Source organism: Nomia melanderi, chromosome 2 (genome assembly GCF_051020985.1).
Source record: "Nomia melanderi isolate GNS246 chromosome 2, iyNomMela1, whole genome shotgun sequence".
NCBI classification, from domain to species: Eukaryota; Metazoa; Arthropoda; class Insecta; order Hymenoptera; family Halictidae; genus Nomia; species Nomia melanderi.
In genome coordinates, this window is record NC_135000.1 from 14,390,054 (window position 1) to 14,413,592 (window position 23,539).

The 23,539-nt window shown below is 32.1% G+C and overlaps 1 protein-coding gene across 26 annotated transcripts in view; it reads left to right on the plus strand.

Moving 5' to 3' along the window:
• The first annotated feature begins 212 nt into the window (after nucleotides 1–212).
• Nucleotides 213–23,539, plus strand: part of Patronin (calmodulin-regulated spectrin-associated protein patronin) — a 139,504-nt gene continuing 116,177 nt past the window's right edge. For 13 of the 26 annotated variants that reach the window (XM_031988053.2, XM_031988055.2, XM_031988054.2 and 10 more), the window contains exon 1: nucleotides 213–1,745. In XM_031988053.2, the coding sequence (XP_031843913.1) occupies nucleotides 1,524–1,745 (222 nt within the window). In that variant the 5' untranslated portion in view covers nucleotides 213–1,523. Of the gene's footprint in view, nucleotides 1,746–23,237; nucleotides 23,471–23,539 lie in introns of those variants that run through there. The other 13 variants (XM_031988063.2, XM_031988070.2, XM_031988076.2 and 10 more) reach the window with 5 other exon arrangements.

Consider the following 23,539-nt stretch of genomic DNA (forward strand, 5'->3'; position numbering starts at 1 on the left):
TCGGTCGCAGGATATTTAAATTCGACGACAGTTCACTCACCGAATCAACAAAAACTTCTTTATCTATGACAAATTAGATCCCGGTGATCAAATTCTTGGAGAAGCGTACACATGCTGCACTTCTATAATTTAAAACAAATATTCCAATCACAATTGTTCAAAAGTCTCGCAAACGTAAACCGTCTCGATTGGCAAGAACATGGCGTCAAATCTCGAACGCCATTTTGATGTATCGTTCAGCGATAATCTCGCTTCGAATCGATGATCGTTTTCACGATGGACGGCGAACGTGCGGTGGACTTGATGTTCGTGCGAGATGACGATTTTTCGTGCTGACAATGTTTCTTACTTGAGAATTCACGGTTATTGATACAGTGGATTGCAATTTTCGGGTGTTCCGCAGGGTGTGTAGGTAATAACGATCACACGAAATCGACGAATTTTTGGTGGTGCTAGTGCGAAGTCTGTGCTGTGTACGACTGTAGTCATCTCATGTACTTTCGTGCCGCTGTCAATGAGAACCTGACTATCTGGACCATAGGATAATCACACGAAAGAGTCCCACGAATTAAACAAGAAACTGTCGCAAACTCACGACTCGAGAAACAATAGAAACCATTATATATTAGAACGAAGGAGAATCGCTCGAGGTACGCCCCTTTCATAGATGCCAATAACATTTTTGCGACAACCATCCACGAAAATTGACCTTTGAAGACGGCCACCCGAACAGGCCGAATCGAAATCTACCTCCGAATTTCCTAAGAAGACATGCTTCTCTGATCGTGCATCTGTACCAATACATGTTTTGTGCACTGTTTCTCGCAAAATCGATAGAGAAGCTCGCACATTGCCCGTCGAGTGTAGAACGCTCGCGCGACAATAGTTGCCGACCAAAATAGCAGAGTCCTCGGCATACGCAGCCCGAAGGTCCTTACTCACCGCTGCTTGTCCTTCGCAACATTTTACAATATTTTAACCGGTATTTATTTCGCGCGGCGTCGGGCAACACCGCGCGCACCATTCCTCGGTCCAGGGAACACGTCTGCAAGTTCAAAACATCTAGCGTGTCGTAGCCCCGCGGTGTGTTCCGGCTCGGACCGTGCAAGAGTAATCTGTGACCGTTTAAATTTCGTGAATGTTCCGGGCAACGTTGCACGCGCGCGTCACAGTGCTGGATGAACATCGGAATCGAAAACGGTGCCGTTCCAACGTGAATAATTTCAGTTCGTAGCGATCCGCGATTCACCGAGCGCATACTCTAACCTTACTTCGAATAAAATCCAGCGGTATCCGCTCGGGCGCCTAACCTTCGCTATCCTCACGGTGTGCTAGGGTGTTCGAATTATTGAGAACGGGTTTGCTTGCGTGCCCAATGACACCGTGACAGAGAAGAAGTCCGCGGGACCGTGGAGAAACGTGAGATTCTCTGGACGAACATTGTCTCGCCGGCTATGACGAGAACAAGGACCCGTTCGAACGGATCGTCGCTACCACCGTCGCGGATGCTGTGATTTCGTTGAATGTGGAGTGCGATCTCGCGCCTCTTCGTCAAGGGCAAAACAGTGGAACCTGCCCCGAGGACGGAGGATCGGACCTGTGACGGTGTGCCAGGTACAGTCGTCCATGATTTCGACGCAATGGATCGTAACGCGGGTGACGATCGACGAAAGGGCCCTGCCGGCGAGCCACAGCACGCCGGACCCGAATCCGAACATTTCTCCGACGCTTACGATTCCCGTCAGGTATGTACGCATGTTTCTTTTAACCCTTTGTGTACTGAAAATACTTTGAAGGAAGTACATTCGTTATTGAACTATAGCTATCAACTAGGTATGCTTAGTTTTGTTTTTTTATTTAATTTTATTTACTGTATGAATATTATACATATATATTATTTAAACAGGATGAAAATAAAATATAAGAATGATTATTCAGGACTTAAAGGGTGAATCTTTATGTTATAACCAACATTTTTTGTAGCGTTCGTTGATTAGGATTCTTTGAGCGTTCTGGATCAGGTATATGAAACTTCGATTCTGTTTTGACCCTTTTACAATGTATCGAGAACTATTGTAACAGATTCAAGTAGAGTGCAATGATTGAAAATGTCATTAACAAACTAATTTTCTTTATATTATGACTATTAAATTATAATTATATATGTACTTGGATATATGGTTATTAAACATACCATTAAATAAGTTTGATACTCTCGTAGCTGAAAACTTTGATATGTATTTTTGTGTAGTAAAGATAAGTTAACGTAACGTTATCCAAAGAGTAAAGATTCAGAGAAGGTTTGTAATTCATTAGCTACAACAAAAAAGTATTAACATAAGTTCAAGGTGGTTACATTTGCTTAATCATAAATAAGAAAAAAGAGTATACAGTACCTTATATCATTATCCAACATTTGTTGACATAATTATAACAGAATTTGTCATATGAATATGTAGATTCTATCTCATGAATTAATATACATTAGGTCTTGGTTTTTATTATATATAATAACAATCATAACATCAGTAATCTGTTTGAAAGTAGTGTAGCTTTCAACGTAGTGTTCCATTCATACAATTTCTTAATTCAACCGAAGTTAGTTTCTATATTTAAATTTACAGGATATTGAATTTTTTTATCTGTTTCAGTATAATAAATTAAGAAGTTGATAGAAATCAATGTATTAGATTTCTTTAATGAAATGAGTTTAAGGATATTATTATCTTATTTTGTACCTTCAATTTGTAAAGTAACTAAGAACAAATATTCATAAAACTTCTTAAATTTCTCTTTCCTGGAATAATAAATATATTAACATGAACATAATAAGAAGAGGCTGAATAGGCTTGAAAATTTTCTAAAATTTAATTTCTTAATACAATTGTAATTAGAATTTCCATTAATTTTATGAAAAAAGTCTATAATGGATTAATGTTACTCTGACTCACTTCTACATTTGCAATGTTAATATTATAGAACAGTAGCTATTAACTATAGGTGCAATAATCAGTTATTATAATAACCTCTGCATGCTTTTATCCTTACTTATTCACATATATACGAAACCAATAGACCAATAATTAGTACATACAATTGGTAATAAGGGAAATACAGAATCACCAATTAAATCATGTTTACTTCAAATTTTTAAGTTTACTTTAAAGTCTAAAATCATACTTCACATCTTCATTCTGTAATTGAAAAGTTTGCGATTATCTTTAGTTTTTAAATGTAATTATGTATGTCTATACTTTACACATTTTGTAATAAGATTAGAAACAAATTAGATGAATTCATTAAGAATGAACTAATTAATTTCATCATTCATTCATGAATAAATTAAGAGAATTAGAGAAGAAGTATTCTATGTGTAACACAGATTTAACTGTACCTAACAGAATAATATAAATAATGATTATATTAGTAGTAATATTCTGTAAAGGTTTGTTATATGATGTTTCTGTCTTATTTTAATCAAATGTATTAAATATATGAATTAATAAATGATAGTCACTGTTTCTATAAAATCAATCCTTGCATACTAAATTATTAATTTCCGTGAAATTTCTTAATGGCAACTAAAATTATCAATTTTCATAATCTCACATGAAAAATATCCTTGACTCATATTTTCAGTTATTTTTATTTAAACGAAAGACCTTAAAGTACTTTGTTAGTTTTAAAAAGAAATTAATATCTATTTTCATAAGTATAAATTTTATAATATATAAAAAAGAATATAAAATATTTAAGTGAAATGAGAAGAATGTTTATTTTTAGGATAATTAAAATACAGTTATAGAAACAATAAAATTAACATTATTTTTTTCAGTTTTAATCGAAATTTGATGCCTGATTACATTTTTCTCTCAAATTTTTTAATTTTTCTTCAACTTAACATTATTGCACTCTCAGAATTTTGAGAATTTTAATTTTCTTGTTTTATATTTATAAAGTTTCCGAAGTAATTTATAAACCAACGTGATTTTTCCTTGTTTTGCGGTGTACCGCAATAAACCGTGCTTTCTCGTATTATGCGCCACATTGAAAATCTTTCTATGAATCCTTTGCACTCGAGAGACGATTCACAGTTGGTATTTGATTTGATGTAGCGAAATTTTAAAATATAATATTCAATATCACATTTTTGTAATATAATTAGATACAAAATACTGAAATAAAATAATTCCATCTATTGATTCATGTATTATTACATATTTAATATATGTATAATCAATAATCTAATCAATATTTCACTAGAAAGTAAATGAATATATGCAGCGAAAAATCTTCCGTATGTAAAGGGTTAATAAAACAATTGTATGTATAGTCAATTAAAAGAGATCTTTTTGAAATTTACACGGTTGAACGGTAACATAATTATTTACTGAATCATTTCGTGCAGTAATTATTGTTGGTAATTACCGAATTCCATCGGGGCGATGATAATCTCTTCTTTGATTATTATCGTAGCAAATCGGCTAATTCAGCCAGATTGAGAAGCATCGTTTTGGAACACCGGAAACGTATTTCTGATTATGTCTCTCCATTATTAAAGCTCATTTCTCGTATTTCTTCATTAGTTCTTATACAACTTTTGGCCAGTTACTTCAATACATATTTGAAATATTCCTTATCATACCGGTCGTTCTACATGATCGTTACTAAATAAGACAAAGAATGCCATATGAAATGATGAAAACACGATTTAAACGAAACAAAAAAAAACAGTGTTTTAATCATTCTAAGAATTAGTTTAGAATGTTCTGGTAGAGAATCTATTTAAGTGACTAAATTACATGAATGCTTAAAGCAACTAAAAGCGTCTTGAAATTTTTAAAAGACAAGTGACTTTGAATGAAATTTTTTAATCATTCTGATACAGTATACTTTCCTCTTAGAATTGCATTGTACAGAGCACTGGATATGAGTGTACTAGAATATTTGTTAATTGCTTTTCTCCCCTTTGGTAGGGACGAAATAGAGGGGTGAACTGACTCCACCATTTTTCCACTTTTACAAAGCTAACCCCATGGTGTGGTAGGGATGTGGATGGCATTATAAAGAAGTCGTCAAAGTTCGATTAGAGGGAGACAAGCGAGCATTTTGTATGCGTAATTTACGTTGGAAATCTTGATATATACTAAGTAGAATTTTAATTCATTCACTGGACTTCCTTACAATTTTATTGAAGAGTTTTATTGGAATCAACTGTCTTTTCAGTTATACTTTCTTTGAAGTAACTTGTATGTTGGACGTGGTAGCCAATATGCAGATGGTATAACATTCTTATGCTGTTTTTTTCATACAAATCAAACATTACTTGTTCATAATCAATCTTCAATCTTTAGAGCAAACGTCAAAGCAAAACAAACATCAAATTCCTTTCTTTTTCAACTAAATTGTTAACGATAAAGTAGCTTTATCAAGTACAGTTGTGAAAGAGATCATAGGACAAGAGGCTAATAAATAAACCTTCTTCAATTAACAAATATTATTATTCAATCGATAAATCACACACGGGAAGTATCGTAAAATATGAGAACCGGATATTTCAAACCCACCGGTGCATCTACACTATCGAAATTATAAAGGTTTAGAATCACGAACTCGCGTGAGAGTTCCCATAAAATTCAATTTTCTAGAAAACAAGACCTTGAAAATACGACTCAGCATTTCGTATTTACCTTCTGAAACGGAATCAGTTCCTTCTTGTACGCATTTTTATGGGCGCCGTAAAAAAACGAGGAATTTCCAGAAAGTACCTCATTTTTCAGTCCGTTATCTCGTCGTAATCCTTTCGCGCCTCCCCGCGGTTCGGATTTCATCGCATCAGTCCGGATTTTACGGTCGAAACCAATCGTGTTTCGCAATTCGTTACGTTTATTCGCGGGGAAAAAAGGACGAGCACGATCGTGTCCGTGTTTCGAAAGATTCGTGCGTATATACGGTAGCCTATACTGACTGTGACGCCATGACGAATACGACGTTCGTTTCCTGTACGCAAGGTTATTCATTGCGCGAGCGAGACGAGCCTCTTGGTAATACCTGCCCGCGAACTTGCCTCCACAGGAGACTTTTTTCGCGCGACGTTCAGGATCTCCGAGAATTGCGATGTAAGACGCTCGTAATTAGCTGTTTAATTACGACGACTTCGAATGAACCCCTTTCGGACGTTTCCACTGTTCGGGATCGCGTTTCAGAGGCCTCGCCTTCTTGGGAACCCACTTTCCTCGATGATAATGTCCCATACCGCGGAGCGTTTGCACGTTTATTTAATACTAGAACTGTTGGAGCAGTCAAAATGATTGTTTTCGATGGTTTTGTTTCCCAATTATTGATATATTAACACTAAAACTACTGAGAAATTACATTGACTTTATGAAATTCCTCTATGGAAACTCGAAGAACGCACTTATTGAGACTTCAATTGATTTACAATTTAGTTTGCGTATTGCTAAATCAATTTCTGTAATTATTTTTCAAGGAAACATCTGTTATCTTTGAATAATTGCAAAAGGAAAATATCAGGAATGGATAGTTTTGACCCGTCGGGTAGTTTTAGTGTTAACAGCATTGAATATTCAAAACGTCCTAGAAAATAAATAGTTTTACGTGAATGCTATAATGAATGTCTGAAGATACCAACTGTAATCTATTGTTACAATTTTTATAGGGATTACACATTAATCGTATTAAATGCTCGGTTGTTCTAGTGTTAATTTGTTAAGCCGAGGGTGGAGACGGTGGAACTTGTTACAGCCATTCGGCTCACCCATTCCTAGAATTTGGCTCCGTATACAAATACATGTTTCTGTGAAGAGAGAAACTGGGGTTGGATGGAAATTTGTTTTCTTCGACCGGGGTAAATTGTCATGGGAGTAATAGAAGAGATATTTGAAATTTCATGGAGATCTCGTTCTCTTATTTGTTCGATTATTGATTCTTATTTGAATTACATTAGCTACTATTATGTACTTTGTGGCCAGCGTTTCGTACGTTTATTGCTGCGGTTTTTTCGTTTGTTTGATTGTGATCAGTTTTTGGGGGTGCATGCATGACGTTGATCAAATTCATTGAGAGTTATTTAAGTGAAACATAAGTGACCGTTGTTTTGATGCGATTTATGTAATGGATCTCATAAGTTACATATTTTTAGATTTAACTTTCTGTTATAATTATATTACCACACTATTGCTTTATTTGTTTTATTGTAACAGTGGCAAACTGTTCTTTGTCTTGATATATGAACCAGTTTTGTATCGTTGTTTTCATTCTTTCCCGGATCAATTCATTTGTAAAAATTTGTACGATTTATGCAACTATCATAGTATAGTAGAATTTTGTTAATAAAAATAGAATGATGATTTTAAAAGTGTGTAATTTTAGGAATATTTGCAGAAGAAATGTTTTGTTCTACAATAGCTTTCATTTTACGTAATGGTTTTGTGAACATTATCTGTTTTTCAATGACTTCTGTAGTAACAAAAATATTTCCTCTCTGTTTTCTACAAAAATATAAGCAAAAAGAATTTTTGAAAATTGTTAAATGAAATCATTCCTCGATATAGCCAGTTTCTAAAATTCTTACGTGAAGAACAAATACACGTGTTTATTTTATTTCTAAGTACAGTTTCCGAGAAAAAGTTTAATAATTTTTTTATGATTAAAGGAAACTATCGATAACACAAAAAATTCCACATTAGAGGTTAAATAATGGTATACATATTGTTTTCAATATGTCATTTGTCATTCATCATTTGTCATTTTATGGCAGTAACCATCGATATAAACTCATACCAGTAAAAAACTGCACTTATATACGCCTTACATTATTTTAACTAATAACATTGTGTCCTTATTATACACCCAAACGATAATACCACCAACAATAATTTTTCCGCTATTTAGATTTTTGTTGAACCGTGTCCAAATTAAGTTGTATAAACTTCCATAATTATTTTTTGTGTATCTTCCCATGCAGCATTCCAATAAATCGTCATTGATAAAATCTTCGTACACAGCCTTAATTGCAGTCAAAACTCCTGCTGGGAGTATACTATAATTTGAGTGCAGTTACGTAAACTTTACCTTCGTTTTTTGTCCAGTATACCCGCAGTCAGAATTCTTTGAATACTTCTCATGTCAAGGTTGTAGCATAAATATAATTTCATCGCAAAGTAATATTACTATTACGATTTTGCAGTATGAAAGGGTTACTAATCAGCTGAACATGCAAACATATTTCGCAGAGCATGTACCTTACAATTAGGTGAATCACTCTGTGTATCGCATTTCTGAAATGCTTAACATAGATGAACGGGCTGTAACTCCTTTATTTAATAAAATTTCAGAATTTCTTAAAAAATACTCTAACTTTTCTGTGATTTTAATCAGTCATGTTTGTTATTAATATAAGAGATGATTCAGTTTTATTTGTATTTCTATGTTACTTTTTAATAAGTTTTAATAAACGAATGGGCTATCTAAGAATCTTAGATTAAGTAATTAGTAACTAATAATTTTTCTTTATTCAATCTCCTATTATCAATTTTCAATATACTTACAATTTTTCGTTATTCAATTTCTCATTACCAGTTTTCAATCTATTTACAGTTTTTCTTTATTCAATTTCTGATTATCAATTTCCAATCCATTTATAATTTTTCTTTATTAATTTTCTTAAATTTTTAGTACAAACGAATAAAATACCTGTCGTACCGATACGGACAGTGAAAGGTTTAAGGAAGGAGTTCATACCTGAACAACGAAGCTGTTCATTCCATTTATTCATTTGTTAAGTTTCTGATTGTTCATTAATTCAGGGTTCCATTCGTTACCGTTAATCTTGGTACATTGCAGCTTGCGCGAAATCTATAATAGCGGTAAACATTCAATATAGGCACGACAGCGACCCCGTTATCGGTGGTCAAGACTGGCGCTCAGCCAGACAAAAGACCACGTTCTTTTGGTTCTTCTTAAGGAAAAAGGTGTCGGGAATTTAAGCGACTGCAAACAAGAAAGAAAAAGGAGGACGAGACCTTGCCAAGTAATAAGTCTTCGGTTGGTCGCTTGTACCGCGCAAAGAATCGTCTTTTAGTGGCGTTAATTTGATTTTTAGTTATGAACACTATTGTAGTATTGTGGCACGGGAGGAATTAAGCGGCGTGGAACAAGTGTAAATTATCCAGAGAGACTCGATGCCTTGGTGGAAAATGTAATCGACAGTTTCATTAAGAACTTTTTATTCTTGAAATGAGTTCGATTCCTATTTTTATATTAATTTTTGTTTTTACATTAACGTAAACGTTTCCTTACGTTTGAATTTGCTTGCTCTGTTTTATGAACCATTAAGGTCGATTTAAGATTTAAAACTTGTAACTTTACATTTGAAGCACATTTTATATTTTATATTGCTTATTTTATATTTAATTTATATTTGTGCAGTAAATGATTAGATCTTTGCGGAAACTTTAATTTGCATTATATTTATGCATTTGATTTTTATACCATCACACGTTCATTTAGAATCTACAATTGGATTCTTGGTTACAGTAAATATTCATTTTCCTTCATTAAAACTCGCGAATATGAACAGCTCGCTTGTGCTTCACGAACGTTGTTTTATAAATACATTTTAAACATATACATGGAGTTATATATATTTTATTATAACAACAATAGAAATTTAAAGATTGCATAAATACTTTTCGAAATCATTTGTGACTTCAGAATATCATTTCAAAATTGCATGACTAAAATCAAACCTGTACCTTCCCCAAAATGGAAACTAAAACTTGCAAAATTACAAGCACGTAAAATACCGACAATTGCCATGAACTATTTTAAAACATTAAAGTAACCGTTATTTCATTAAAATCATTTCGCAATAATTACATTCCTCGATATTTGCATTCGATATGCTTATTACATTCTCGCAGTTTACACTTGTTAATTGCGTTTCGTTCGATGTGTTCGTCGTATGCTGCGTTCCAGGCCGGAATAATTGGATAAAAATTGAAATTAGTATGATTGGGGTCTAGCTTGGATTAATTCGGTGATACGACGATCAGCGTTAATGACCTCATTGCTCGGCGACTCTGGACACGGGCTTGTCTCGATGGTGGTTCATTATTCATCGACTAACAGCTGTAATTGTTCTCTTAGGGCACAGTTGCGCGCCGTGCGATGCCCGTTTAAATTCCACAAAATCTGCTCGACTAAATTCCACTGCATCATCCCTACTCTTCCCCTACTACTTACTGTCTCGAGTTAAGTGTAACGTGATTGCAGTAAACTAGGACAGAAAATGAATACAATGAGTAGAAACGGGATAAACGCGGTTCGTCGAAAATCGGGGGTTGTGGCGCGAACTTCAAAGCAACAGCACACGTGTCAAACATAAACATGTAATGAAGAAAATTTTAATTGCAATAATTTTAACCTTACCTTCTCAATCATAGTATTGATGAAATGTCGAGATTCTTCTCATTAAAATGAGTTCAAGCACGACGTAAATCGGTCTAGTTTTATGTATTTGGTGCAAATGAACCTTTAATTTCGTTCATTGCATTATGTCGATAGAACTAGTTTGATGAATATTCTTTTGGCCATGCGAAACTTGCAATAACAATAAAAATGACTTCGATGTTATACTATTTGTAGTGCCACCATAGTCGACGACGGTGGCATTGGCGAAACGCTTTTGCAAAGAAGTCATTAATTAGCCTGCGAAATTATTTTCTATTATACTCGGCTCGTGTTAGGTGAAAACCGTGTGAACGCGACATAGCTGCATAGAAAACCGCATTAATGCATCGCGTCGATCTTCGATTCGTGCCGCATACTCTGCACCCCGATCAAGAGATATTAGGGAAAGGAGGCGATCTTCCCAAGACATTGTTCTTGGTCATGAAATTTTTCAATGCGGGAATTGATTTGGCGTCATCTAAAACAGATACCTGGTCTACACAATGATACAGGGTTATTCGTTTAACCAGTTAAATGCGTTTGACGAGTATACACGTCATGTTAAAGCTTGAAATGATGCATAATTCTTTCAACGACGAATTCTTTATTTTTTTAGATAAGCATGTAATTCTTTGTTTTGGTTTGGTTCTTCATTAAAATATAACCTAGGTGTTTTCGTCCTACATTTGACGAGTACACACTGCATTTCAAGAAATTCTTAAATAAACTTTATTTAATTATTCCATTGTTATAGCGTGATGATTATTTGATAAATTATATCAAGAGGAATATATATTTTGAAATAGACAAATTTCGTTTTAACGTATGTAGAAACTAAAACACAAAATGATATGAAACAAAAATATATTTTCGTATAGAAAATAAATGAAGGTTTTAAAGTTTGCCGCGTGTTTTGAATATTTCTAACATTATATTACGTCGTTCCATAAATAATGCAGGGTTTTATATTTCTTTCAGTTTAAAAAATAAAGATGAACAAAACTGTTTGATCTAAAACATATTTTTCTTCATTATTTACAAATTGTTTATCTGTACATTATAATTACTTTAAACAAAGTTTTGTTTATCTTTATTTTTAAAAATTAAAAAAAAAAATATAAAAACACGCATAATTTATGGGAGAAATAATACATTCAATAAAGATTCTGCGTAAAATAAATTTCACTTTCCTTATGCAAAGTACGAGTTCGTAGTTGGCACAAAAATGTGTCTGGTAGTAAACGTATTAAATAAACATCGTATATAGAAAAGTTCTGTGAAAAGAACAAGACTGTTGTTTCGTACGCGGCAGTAAAAAGTTTCACGCAAATCGGTTCAGTAATTTCTGAGATATTTCTGGCACCGGTTTTAAAGGCACCGTTTCGAGAAAATCGTGTTTAAACTTTTACCTGGCACAAACAGTTGCGTGTTGCAAATAAATTGATGAATGAAACTCTTTTTTATCTATTTTTAGTATCGTAGATGCCCGAGCCATTAGATTCTCTTTTTTTTTATTGCAGGCTTTCTCGTTATATTTTTTTTGCTTTTTGTGCCTTGTCCTGGGTTGAATCCTACGTTCAGCATGCTCAGCAAAGACGTAAACTCTGACTGCCTTTTTAGTCCACGAACTATCCAGCATTGAACCCTGTATTGATCTGCATTGTTTGCGTCAGTTTTAATTACATCGGAAATCCTTTATTAAACAAGTAGACGACGATGTTCGTAGTAATTTCAATTTGTACTAGATTCAAGTGCATTCTTTTTGGTGACACTTTCAAATGAGGTTATTCGAATATACCTGATCCTCGATTTACGCGGATTTTTTTATGCGAGTCTCTTTTTTACACGGTAAATTAGAATACTGTTTACACGATAACTTTGATCTGAATTTAATAACACCGAATGAAATGTACTTTTGTTTTTTGAAGTATTATTATTATTATTTTGTCTGACTATGCAAAATAAGTAGGTATTTCTAAAACTTATACTAACTTTTGTTTACAATATTTTATTTTCTGTTGTACCGACAGTCTCTATTTACGCGATTTTCTTTCGTGTAAAATGTATCCACGTGGAATGATTTTTCGCATTAATCGAGGGTCACGTGTAGTCACTATTTTAAAATTTATTGAAACGGAATTATTTATTTACCAATTATCAACTTTTTTATAATTGTCTCATTTAGAAAATATTTGTATTTATCAAGCATTTATTGATCTGTTAATTTAGTTTGAAAAATTTCTCATTGTGCGCGCAATATAATTAAACGATGATTATACTCGGCAAACGCAGGATGAATGCATCTAGGATATATTTAAATGAAAGATCAAAGTGAACCGAAGAAGAATTGCATATTTATTTGAAAAAATAAAGAATTCATCGTTAAAAAAATTATGTAGTATCATGTCAAGCTTTAAGGTGGCGTGTATATTCGTCGAACGCAATTAACTGGTTAAAAAAATTTTTGTATTAATCTTGAATTTTCAGTTCCTGATTTATTAAATAAATTGCCTCGATTTCGTAGTTTTTTCTGGGATCCTTCCGGTTCAACAATGTATGTATTAACGCAGAATTCACGTGCGCGCGAGAAGCATCAGCGGCAACAACGCGACACGTACGGATACTCGCACATTCATGCAACGTCATCGGGCTCGAGACTTCTTAGACTCGAATACCGGATACAGGGCTCGTTGCCGACAATGAGCTTCGCATGAAATTTTTCAATACCGATCTGATCCGCGTTATTATCCGATTAATGATGTGTCCGGTCTTGTTTTCATCGAGAAAACGTCTACCATCGATTGACGTTTCCATTCTGATGTCGTTAAAAATGTACTGCAATAGGTATTTTATTTTTAATGAAAAACGCACATTTTAAAATAAAATTCGCTATACACTATTTACTATAATAGTAAATAAAATAAATTATTTGTTATAAAGTTTAATTAATTTCAGTATCGTTTTAATGTGATACTATTTGTAAATAGTATTTTAAATACTGTAAGAAATAAAATATCTTATTTTCAAAATTATTCTACGCTTAATTTAAAATAACATAATTTGAAAATGGTTCATATTTTAATTATAAAAATTGGTTATTTTAGTTATTTTTACTTTTAATATAGTTTTATTATATTTTATATTATTTTAATTCTAATGGTTTTGTGTTTGGAGTTTTTTTCGGTAGTAGATTAATAACGTTTTTATAACATGATTGCGATTTTTGCAAACAATTTCCGTTGCGTTATCAGAATATGTTATCGGGGTCGGACAAAAATATACATATTTTTGTACGGTCACATATTGAGATTTAATATAAATTTTAATCTTACAAGATTTAATATAAATTTATAGAAGATGTTTATTCTTCCTCTACACTCCAGTTCATGTTTTCCCAAGCGAAATATCTCCTGTAAAAATATGTAACATGGCGAGGATGACGTTATCCAAGGATCTCAAAGGATCCTCGAGTCTCAATTGTTTCCGCCGATTAATGTTGTGGAAAGTAAGCACCTAATCTAAGGTGTGTCGCTTCACTCTACCCTGCGTTGAATAAAACGTTATAAGGATACTATAAAATGTAGCAATAAGTATACAGATTTTATGCAAATTTAAAGAAAGGAAAGATTGCAAATTCGTTATTTTATAACGCTCTATTTATTTAGGACAATAAGTTCCAATATTTTTATAATACAATTTTTAATATGGAACAAATTATATTAAATGATTGCATTGTGTTTCATAAATATTAGTATAATTTTTATTATATCAATTGGAAGAACATTTCATGTTTATAAAAATTTAATTTTCATAGTCAGTTTACTCCTACAATGAATATATAAGTTTGTACTGAGGAATTGTTAGGACTAAAATAATGCTTGCAAGTTTAATCAATAAAAATGCCACAAGACAAGGGGTGAATCGACCTTTGATAAGGAATATAATAAAATTATGATTCCTGGCAAAAGAGAAACTGTTGTTCCATTGTTGTATTTATTTCTTAAATTTGAGTAAAACTTCAGTTTTTCGTTTCCAATCAAGTAGGTCATAAATAGTACTGTTGATTTTACAAACTGTAATCTCCTGTTTCGCTCGATAACTACATTTTTCCCAGAGTTGCGAATACTGCTGAACAAAACCGTACGAATCCGATGACCCAGATTACACAGCTACTTCACCGAGACTTTCGTGAGATATCGGAACATAGGGGTAGTTTCGTGTCTCGAGTTGAGAAATAGGTGATGTCTGCGATTTCTTTCTCTTTTTCCAAAGAGAAAATCAGACGCATTCAAAGCACGCCATCTTATTTATATACATACTCCTTAATACGTAATATCTTCGCAACATGAGTACAATGTATCTAATCATGTTTCAGATTTAGTCTGACTTATCTGCTGAATAAGGAAATATTCATGTTTAAGACAAAGCTTGTCGAAAATCAGTCGATAATAAGAATTGGATATAGGTTGAAATACTGGTTTGAAACACTGCTTATTATAGTGTAATATACGGATTATAATTTTAATACGTGAAATATCTATTTTAATATAAGGAAATTGTAAATTAAAATCGAACAATGATTCTTGGAAGAAACATGATTATAAATGGAAAAGAAATGTTAATATGGAAAATATGTATTTAGAGATGCTTAATAATTTCTTAAATCCTTAAATTCTTACACCTTTTTAAAAATTTTGTTAAAGAACATGTATCTGTCACTGATAATACTATTTAAATACCAACAAAATCATTATGTACAAATACTTATTTAAGAAATCTTCTCAACTTAAAGTTTTGTGTAGTTATTTTCGATTTAGCTGTGTAGTATTTGTTAGAAAATTTTATCGATACAAAAATTCCCCAACCTATATTTTCAAAAAATTGATATATTAAAAGGAAGGAAAATTTATCTACTATATACGTATATTGTGGTTTTATTCATATATTTTGAAGAAATATTTTATTTCTCTTTTACTTGCGCAAAGATACGCGGAGGTATTTGCAATACCGAAGATCCCGTTTTCAAAAGCCGAAAGGTTCGGAATCCCGCGGATTTGCATGCAGAAAGATATTGGATTGATCACAAAGACTCGTCATTTTTCTTTTCAATGTGACATTTATTTTATGATGCACGAATAAATATTTTAACTAAATATACTGGAAGATAGTAGAAGATTGTAGACCAAAATCTTTAATGAATAGTAGTTTAATGGAGTAAATTTTTAAATAATACATGGAATTTTAGCCATTTTAAAGTAATGCAACTGTAACGTAAATTAATTATTAAATACAATTTGTCTTCAAATTTCATTAAATAATACACTAAGAATTGTGAACCAACTTAATCCTCTATTGAATGAATTTTTATGATGAGTTAAAGAAAAGTATAACAGTTATTTTATTTAAATGTTGGCGTAGTAATGAAATAAGTATGGAGATATGAAGAAACAATGTTATTTGTTGCATTTTATGACGATTTCCATATGGTTACATCATATGTATACAGGTACATTTAACATTAATGTCCATCGAACTTGTCTTATTTTCGTAAAATTTTCACAACTATTTTCGGCTGTTTTCGTATCGTCAAATTTGTATCGATTTTAACAAAATAAATTACAGTCAAACAGAAAATACAATTATCTCTGTCTTCTAAAAAAAAAATTAGCCTTGAAAACGTTAATGAGTTATGACACAAATGTACAAGCATTTAAAATTTTTAACATATAATGCAACCCAATACATCCATACTGACGTGCGTTCTAATTATAGATATTTACATTACAACGAACATATAAATCTTCCAATTCAATTCTATCAAATGAAATACCTCTAAATGTAGTTCCTATATGTCATAATGAATTCACTACCCTGTGATTTTTTAGAGTAGCTAGAATTATTGCCAAGATTACATTCACAGCGTGGTCGGCTCTGATTCGCTCGATTCACGTTTAATTGCGAGCTACCGGTGTCAGTGGACTCGGCGTGCATCTAAATAAAGCGATGGCTGCTCCAATGATCTTGACGGATCGATCGCGTTTGGTAATGTCCAGCGGACGGTCTAGGGTGAGCCGGCTTAGATCGAGACTTTTCCGGAACGCTTGCATTAACATCGGCTTCACGGCCGACCAAGAAAACTATCTTTTCAAGGGGAAAATCTCCGCGGCACACCTTGACGATACCTTCTAGAGTAATCAAGACGGTTCATGATTTATGCCTCGCATACCTCCGCTCCGCTCATTCGTCGCACGTTACACGATGCTGAGATTCGGACTCCATTGTGGCAAGCTTCTTCTATTGGTTTTGTTCGAGACCTTATTAACACATACCGTGCCACCGGAAATTTCGGTTATATCTTGCTTATGAAGTGCACTGATTTTTTAAATGAAATATTAAGTTACATTTAAGTCTTTTTTTACTTTTATATATATTTTGATTTTTTTTTCATGTTTTCGCTGATTCGCGGCGTGTAACACTATTCGTTGCCACATGTTTCATAAAAAATGTTTCCTTACAAAAATTGCGCGTGTATCAAACATGGTATATGTTGCACTGGATGTGTTGATCGCAGTAATTAACCCCTTGCTTTATGATTTCTTTCTTAACTATGATTGATATTAATACTTTGTTAGTAATAAGTTATTGTTAAAAGTAGAAAATTCTAGGTATATTTTGTAGGTATATTTACTTTGAAGTGTAATAGCTGATAACGGAATGTTTATGTTTGTACAAGTTTGTTTGAAATCATCACTATGTGTCTTATACTGTGTTGTAGGGCAAGGGTTAATTGATTAATAGACTACAGATTTCTAGGTATTTATGGGAATTTTGTGAATGTAAATTTGCACAGAATGCACATGACGTGAAATCTAGGAAGTGTCATGCTTTTTGTAATGTTTATTCAGAAAATCATTTTCTGTTTAAAACTCTGTTTTCTGAATTATTTTCTTTAAAATTGCTGTGCATCATGTTATTGAATTATGTCCTATTTCATTTTACCAGCTGTAGTATTACAGACAGAACATAAAAGAAACGTCTAAAACAACTTAATTTTTAGAGCAAACCTTCCTGAATTACATGACTTGAAATATGTTAAAGTTAAAACACATTGTACGACTTTTCTCTGTACATATAGTTACAGTCAGACTTCAATATTCAATGGGAAACAACTTCTTCTCTATATAAAAAGTAATTAGTATAAGGCACATTAATCTTTCACTATCTGTTGCGTATAATGTATAGGATGCTTAAAAAGTTATGCTACAATTGAGAAAGAAGTGAATTAATATAAAAAGTTAATGGAAAACGTACAGTAGAAAGTTTCTAATCATTTTTTTATTTCTGAAACATTTCAACATTTTTTTTTCTGCGAGGTAATCGATTTCGAAAGTTTTCTTAGTGTTAGTATTGGTAAAAAGTAGAAAGTGTAAGTTATGAACAGATATATTAGATATTGAAAAATGTTCGGCAAATCAGACGCGATTTTCTTAAAAATGAAGTATTATACACGAAAATGATAAGATAATCGTAAATAAGAATCGTAAAAAAATTGATCTCAGATTTCTGAAAATTGTGTTGAATTGATTTTTAAAGGATATATAAGGCTTTCCGCAGGATACATACATTTAAGGTAAACTGTGTCTTAATTGCTACAGTTGACCTCGGTCGACAGTAAGATGACTGTTGTAAATGTTTCTCAGCGACAAGATACTCAGAGTCATTAAGGATTGCCAACTGTAGCTTTGTATTCTGGCTAGTTACGTTTCCAATTGAGAACGCTGAGTAATAATATGCATCCGTTACTTTTTAATAGTTTACCATTTTCCAGCTCGAGTATGTAGGATTTTCATTCCGTATATTACGCATGCCATGCGAATTAAAATGTAAACGATGATGTTTCCTCATTGTAAGCATTAGTGTTATTCAAATAAAATATTTTATTCAAATAAAAATTTAATAATAATTTTTCAAATATTTAATATATTAATGAAATAATCTTATTTTTGTAAATGTTATTTTAAAACAGTTATTCATTAATTTATTATAAGAAAGAAATAATCTTTTTTAAATTATATCATTTCTTAACTATCAAATAGAATTCAATTTTATTTTGTGTTTTATATTTGATGAACTGTTTCTATAAATAATTTCATAAATAGTTTCTCGTTCTATTATGTCAACGTTAGCGATTGCATACTTCAATCATGTATTATTCAAGGGTAAGTGTATAAACAATATGACTCATCACCTTCGTGATGAGATTATCTGATATTCTATTTGAATGAAGCGACTTAAATGAAAAGTTACTTGTAAATAACTTAGTTGATTTTGGGACAAAATGAAATTACTTTATATAGTTTAATTCTAAAATAAAAAATGTTATGTGAAGCAGTTGAAATTATTTGTTATTTAAAATTTTTATTTTTTTGTATTCGTTTTTAAATAATCTTTATATTTATATAGCCTCAATATGGATAAGATATATAGGTTATTCCTAAATTCTTATTTTTTCATTTTTATTTTCATTTTTCATTTATATTTATATAACCTCAATATGGATAACATATCTAGGTTATTCCTAAATATGTAGAGTTGAAAATGGTTGCAACAAATGACAAAATCGCATTCCTAAATGAAAATAACAAAGATAAATTCCAGTGACTCATTCGTAGGTCATCAAACCAACAGGTATTCCGAGGATTAACTGGTTTTACGGTTTCCTGGCAGCAATAATAGAGTTTCGAAAGACCTTCACGCTGAAAGTATCATATGTTCCGATACCTTTTTTTTTGAAAATTAGTTTTCAAAATTATCTTTTACTTTTTTATATTAAAACATATATTTATTTACTTTTCTACTGGTCGAATAGACAGCACTACAAAAAATTTATCAACCTTAATAAAAAATATTGATTATTTAATGAAAGCTTTTATTACTATTAATTATTCACTATTTATTTACCATTCAAAGTTTCATTATTTGTGTCGAAGCAAGGAAGTTTATTTAAAATATAAAAAGTTTAGCATCGATCAAGTGCTTCAACCATAAAATTAAATAAAATTCAAACAATGGATTAATCACTATAGCTAGTGAACGATATAATCCCTGACATATTAAATACTCGATAGATTTTCTGAATTGCTTTTCAGGACGAGAAAAGTCGGTCCACATGTGTTTATTTGTCCATTCTGCACTTGAATGAAACTGAAATATATTTAAACAATTAATAAATTTTTAATATTTTTAACATACATGTCTGATACGAATAAATGTACCAACATATACAAGTAGATGACGAAACATGGGAACAGTTTTATCTGATTGAGTACAAATCTGGACAAGTTAATCATAGTACATACAGAAAATCTTGATGCCTGTATCTAACGTTCTGATGATCAGCCGCGTTTCATGACGATGCATACATCACCGAGATGAGCTCCGATGTCACGGTGAAGCGTGACGAGATTAGATAAGTCTGTCATAAATGCATCCAACGGGGAAAGATCACAATAATCATCGCATGTAACAAGAACATCTAACTTTAAAATTCAATTTTATGTTTCTATATATATTTTCTGAATCATATTCGAGTGGTATGTTCTCTTGTATAATCAATTTGGAATGTCACACAAATATTTCGAGATGTTACACTAGCTTTTGGTCTAATTTTAAATAACAAACATTTTCTATTAATTTTTCGTACAAAGAATTATATGTATATATTTTTTAACAACTCAAGTATTAGAATTTATTTTATTTTATTGTGCATAGAAATAATTGCAAATTTCTATTGTATTTTCAATTACTGATAACAGACTATGTGGCTGTAAACATAAAATAAGTTTCATTCTACAAATATTTGATTTTTATTTATGTAATTTTTCATTAAATGAAGTGATCATTGATTTCTACTGACATTTTATTTCATCAAAAGTGAAAGGACAATTTTATTAAAACTTTTAGTGCAACTTCGTTGAGTTCTCAGTTGACCCATGCAATAGGTGAATAAAACACATTATCTACTTACCAATATCTAAGTCATGGGATTCAATTACTAATGATAATTAGATAGTACACGTAACCATATGTCGAAAACTTCTATAACGTTTTCTAAGGACAAGTAATGAGACAGAAGCTTAATTCCTTGCATTTGTTCCCGAGCATGCATTTACTCTATGAAACACCATGCATTTACTTTCAAGGTTCATCGTAGTTTTCCCTTGAAATTAGTTTCTCGAGGTAGATTACAGTCTCAATTAAGGCCGATTTTCTTATTACCCTTATTAAAACGTGCATCCGAAACGTCTGCATGAAAGGAAGCTCGTTTTTTGTCTGGTCATGTCCTTTTGTGAAAGGATGCACCCCGTTGTATGGAAATCCAACGAAACTGTGAATAGTCCTGGCGACCAAGGTTTTATCCACTCGGCAGAATGTATAGCATGGGTTGTGTAATTGAAATAGGTTACTTTTTGTGAATAATTAATGGAGGAAGCAACACACTTGAAAAAGATCTATTTTCTTGCCATTGAGTCTTCCTTAAAAATTCCAATAGTGTTATTTAACAATTTTAGAAAATAATCTTATTAGATCTTACAATATAAAATATCTTTAAAAATATTCAGTTTCCAATGATAACACTTTTAACCTTTTTTCATATAAAATATGCATTGCATGGAAATTATTTATGCAAAAACTTAGAACTTGATTTAAAAAAAAGTGCAATTGGACTTTGCAACTGCATTAATGAATTTATGAAAAGACTGGTATCGAACTTGTTAAATAAAGTAAAAATTTTCTTTACGATTTTTTCTAGTTTCAATAAGGTTAGAGTGATAGCCTGTCCCACTTATTAGGTACACCCAGTGTATGTATATTTAAAAAAACATGCATGCTTTGAGTCTTGATGACCGAGTTAACTTTCGGAATTCGGTTATGAAACTTTAACAGATCTCCGACATTCTTCATATCTTTCACCAACTGATCATTATGGCCACGAGATTTATAACTGTAACTGATGTAAAACCAATATTGCGTGCGTTTTCTTCGTGTAAGGAGAATTCTTTTAAAACTGGATTCTAGAAGAATTTCATTGCGTTGAGAAAGAATTATCGAAAAACATGAAAAGTATTTCAATGATTGAAGAGATTGAACTGGTAATAAAATTATATGAAAATCGCTCGAATTTTTACTTTTTATCAGTTAAAAATTGTGGAACTAAAGTACATTATAAAACAGAAAGTTATTTTCCAGATGTTCAGACTGATGTTAAACAGAATGAAATTCCATGAAAAATATTTTTTTTCATTTTTGTGCAACGATCTATGTAATTTACACATACAATAAAGTCTGCGAGTAATATTATTATCATATAATATATACCAGTTACTATAAGAAGTTTTCGTAAAGTTGATCCTTTGAAGACCTCTAGTATAAAAGTTCTAAAAAATTATTTAATTATTCAAACAATAAAGTATCAGTATATAATAGATTTTTTCTTTTGTAATATTTAAAAGTTACAATATATAATTTACGTTTTTATTTCAAAGGTTTTAAACACTGTAAAAAATCCGCTGGCGAAAAATGTTAAAACGGTAATAGTTATCCCTAAACTACAGATCTCTATTCAAATTACAATGTTTAATCTGATATGTTCAATTAATCTGATCAATGTTTAAAATGCTACTAATTGTTTCAACGATCAATTATTTATTTTTCAGATAAACATGTAATTCTTCTTCGTTGTGCTTTAGCTTTTTGTCAGAATATATTATAGGTGCATTTGGCCTGCGTTAGACAAGTATACCCCATTCGCTATCAGCAGTTCTTTCAATAAGAGTGACCGTGACTACAATATTTTATTAAATAGAACATATCATCTTTATAAAATATAAAGAATATTCAAGAAAAAATATCTTCATAACTTTCTGTATATTATACCATGCGTTGCAATGCTAAGTGAGAACACACGTAAATGTAATTTATTCTTCTTTTCACAAGATATGAAATGTCGATCGTCACAAATATGTGACGCTGGTAGTGAACGTGATACACTTAATTATTTGATTTCATTACGAGTATTATCAGAGGTTTCTGAAATTAAACTTCACAGTTAACAGGTTAAGAATATAATTAGAATAATGGAGTTACAATAAAGAATTGTTTTCCATACCAAATATTATAAAACAGACTATTAATTAGAAACTTGAGATGACATTATCAGATAAAACTTTAGACCTAATATTTTATTTAACACTATACGTACCGGCACTTCATATGCACCTATTCCTACCGTAACCGATCAAATAACTGGTTCTAAAATAAAGGTAAGCAAGTTGAATGATTAATTATTCCTAATGATAACAAAAACAAAAGGAAAGGCAAAAATTAAAATACCGATTAACCGAACCATATAAGAGCTAATGAGACGATAAATGGACAAAAGAAAATGCAGAATTTTTAATCGAATTTGAAAACCGGTCGCGGTGCGTTTAGTGCTAAAGAAGAACTTTGATTCGCTAAGAATCAAGAGTTCATTCAATCTCCCGTATCGCGGTTTCGAACGCAGGGATGATTTTACGTGAATCACAATGACTCGCCTGCCCCCTCTATTCCAGCGACCTAACGATCCGAGTTTGTACGAGTGCTGCACGGGTTGAGACACCGCCAGCTGACTCACGTAGCCACCACGAGTCGTCGTCTCTCCACGCTCTCTCTCTCCCGAGAGAATGAAGCCACGTTTCGCCTCTAGTCTCGTTCCAAACTCGGAACACTTCTGGTATTCGCGGTCAGTTCCGTTCTTCGCCGGCTTGATCGCCGCCGATCGTCGCGTTCCGCTCGCAACACCCCCGCGGTCGATTAACACGTTCACGTTAGAACATGTTTCTGTATATTTAACTTGTTAACTGTGGAATTTAGTTTGCAGAGTCTTTCATTGTGCGCGCAGCAAAATAAGAAAATGAAGTGTGTACTTGTCAAACGCAGGACGAATACACCTAGGGTATATGTTAACACGTTGAATGTTATTGGGGTCACCGGTGACCCTCCATAGAATTACTATAGTTCACTC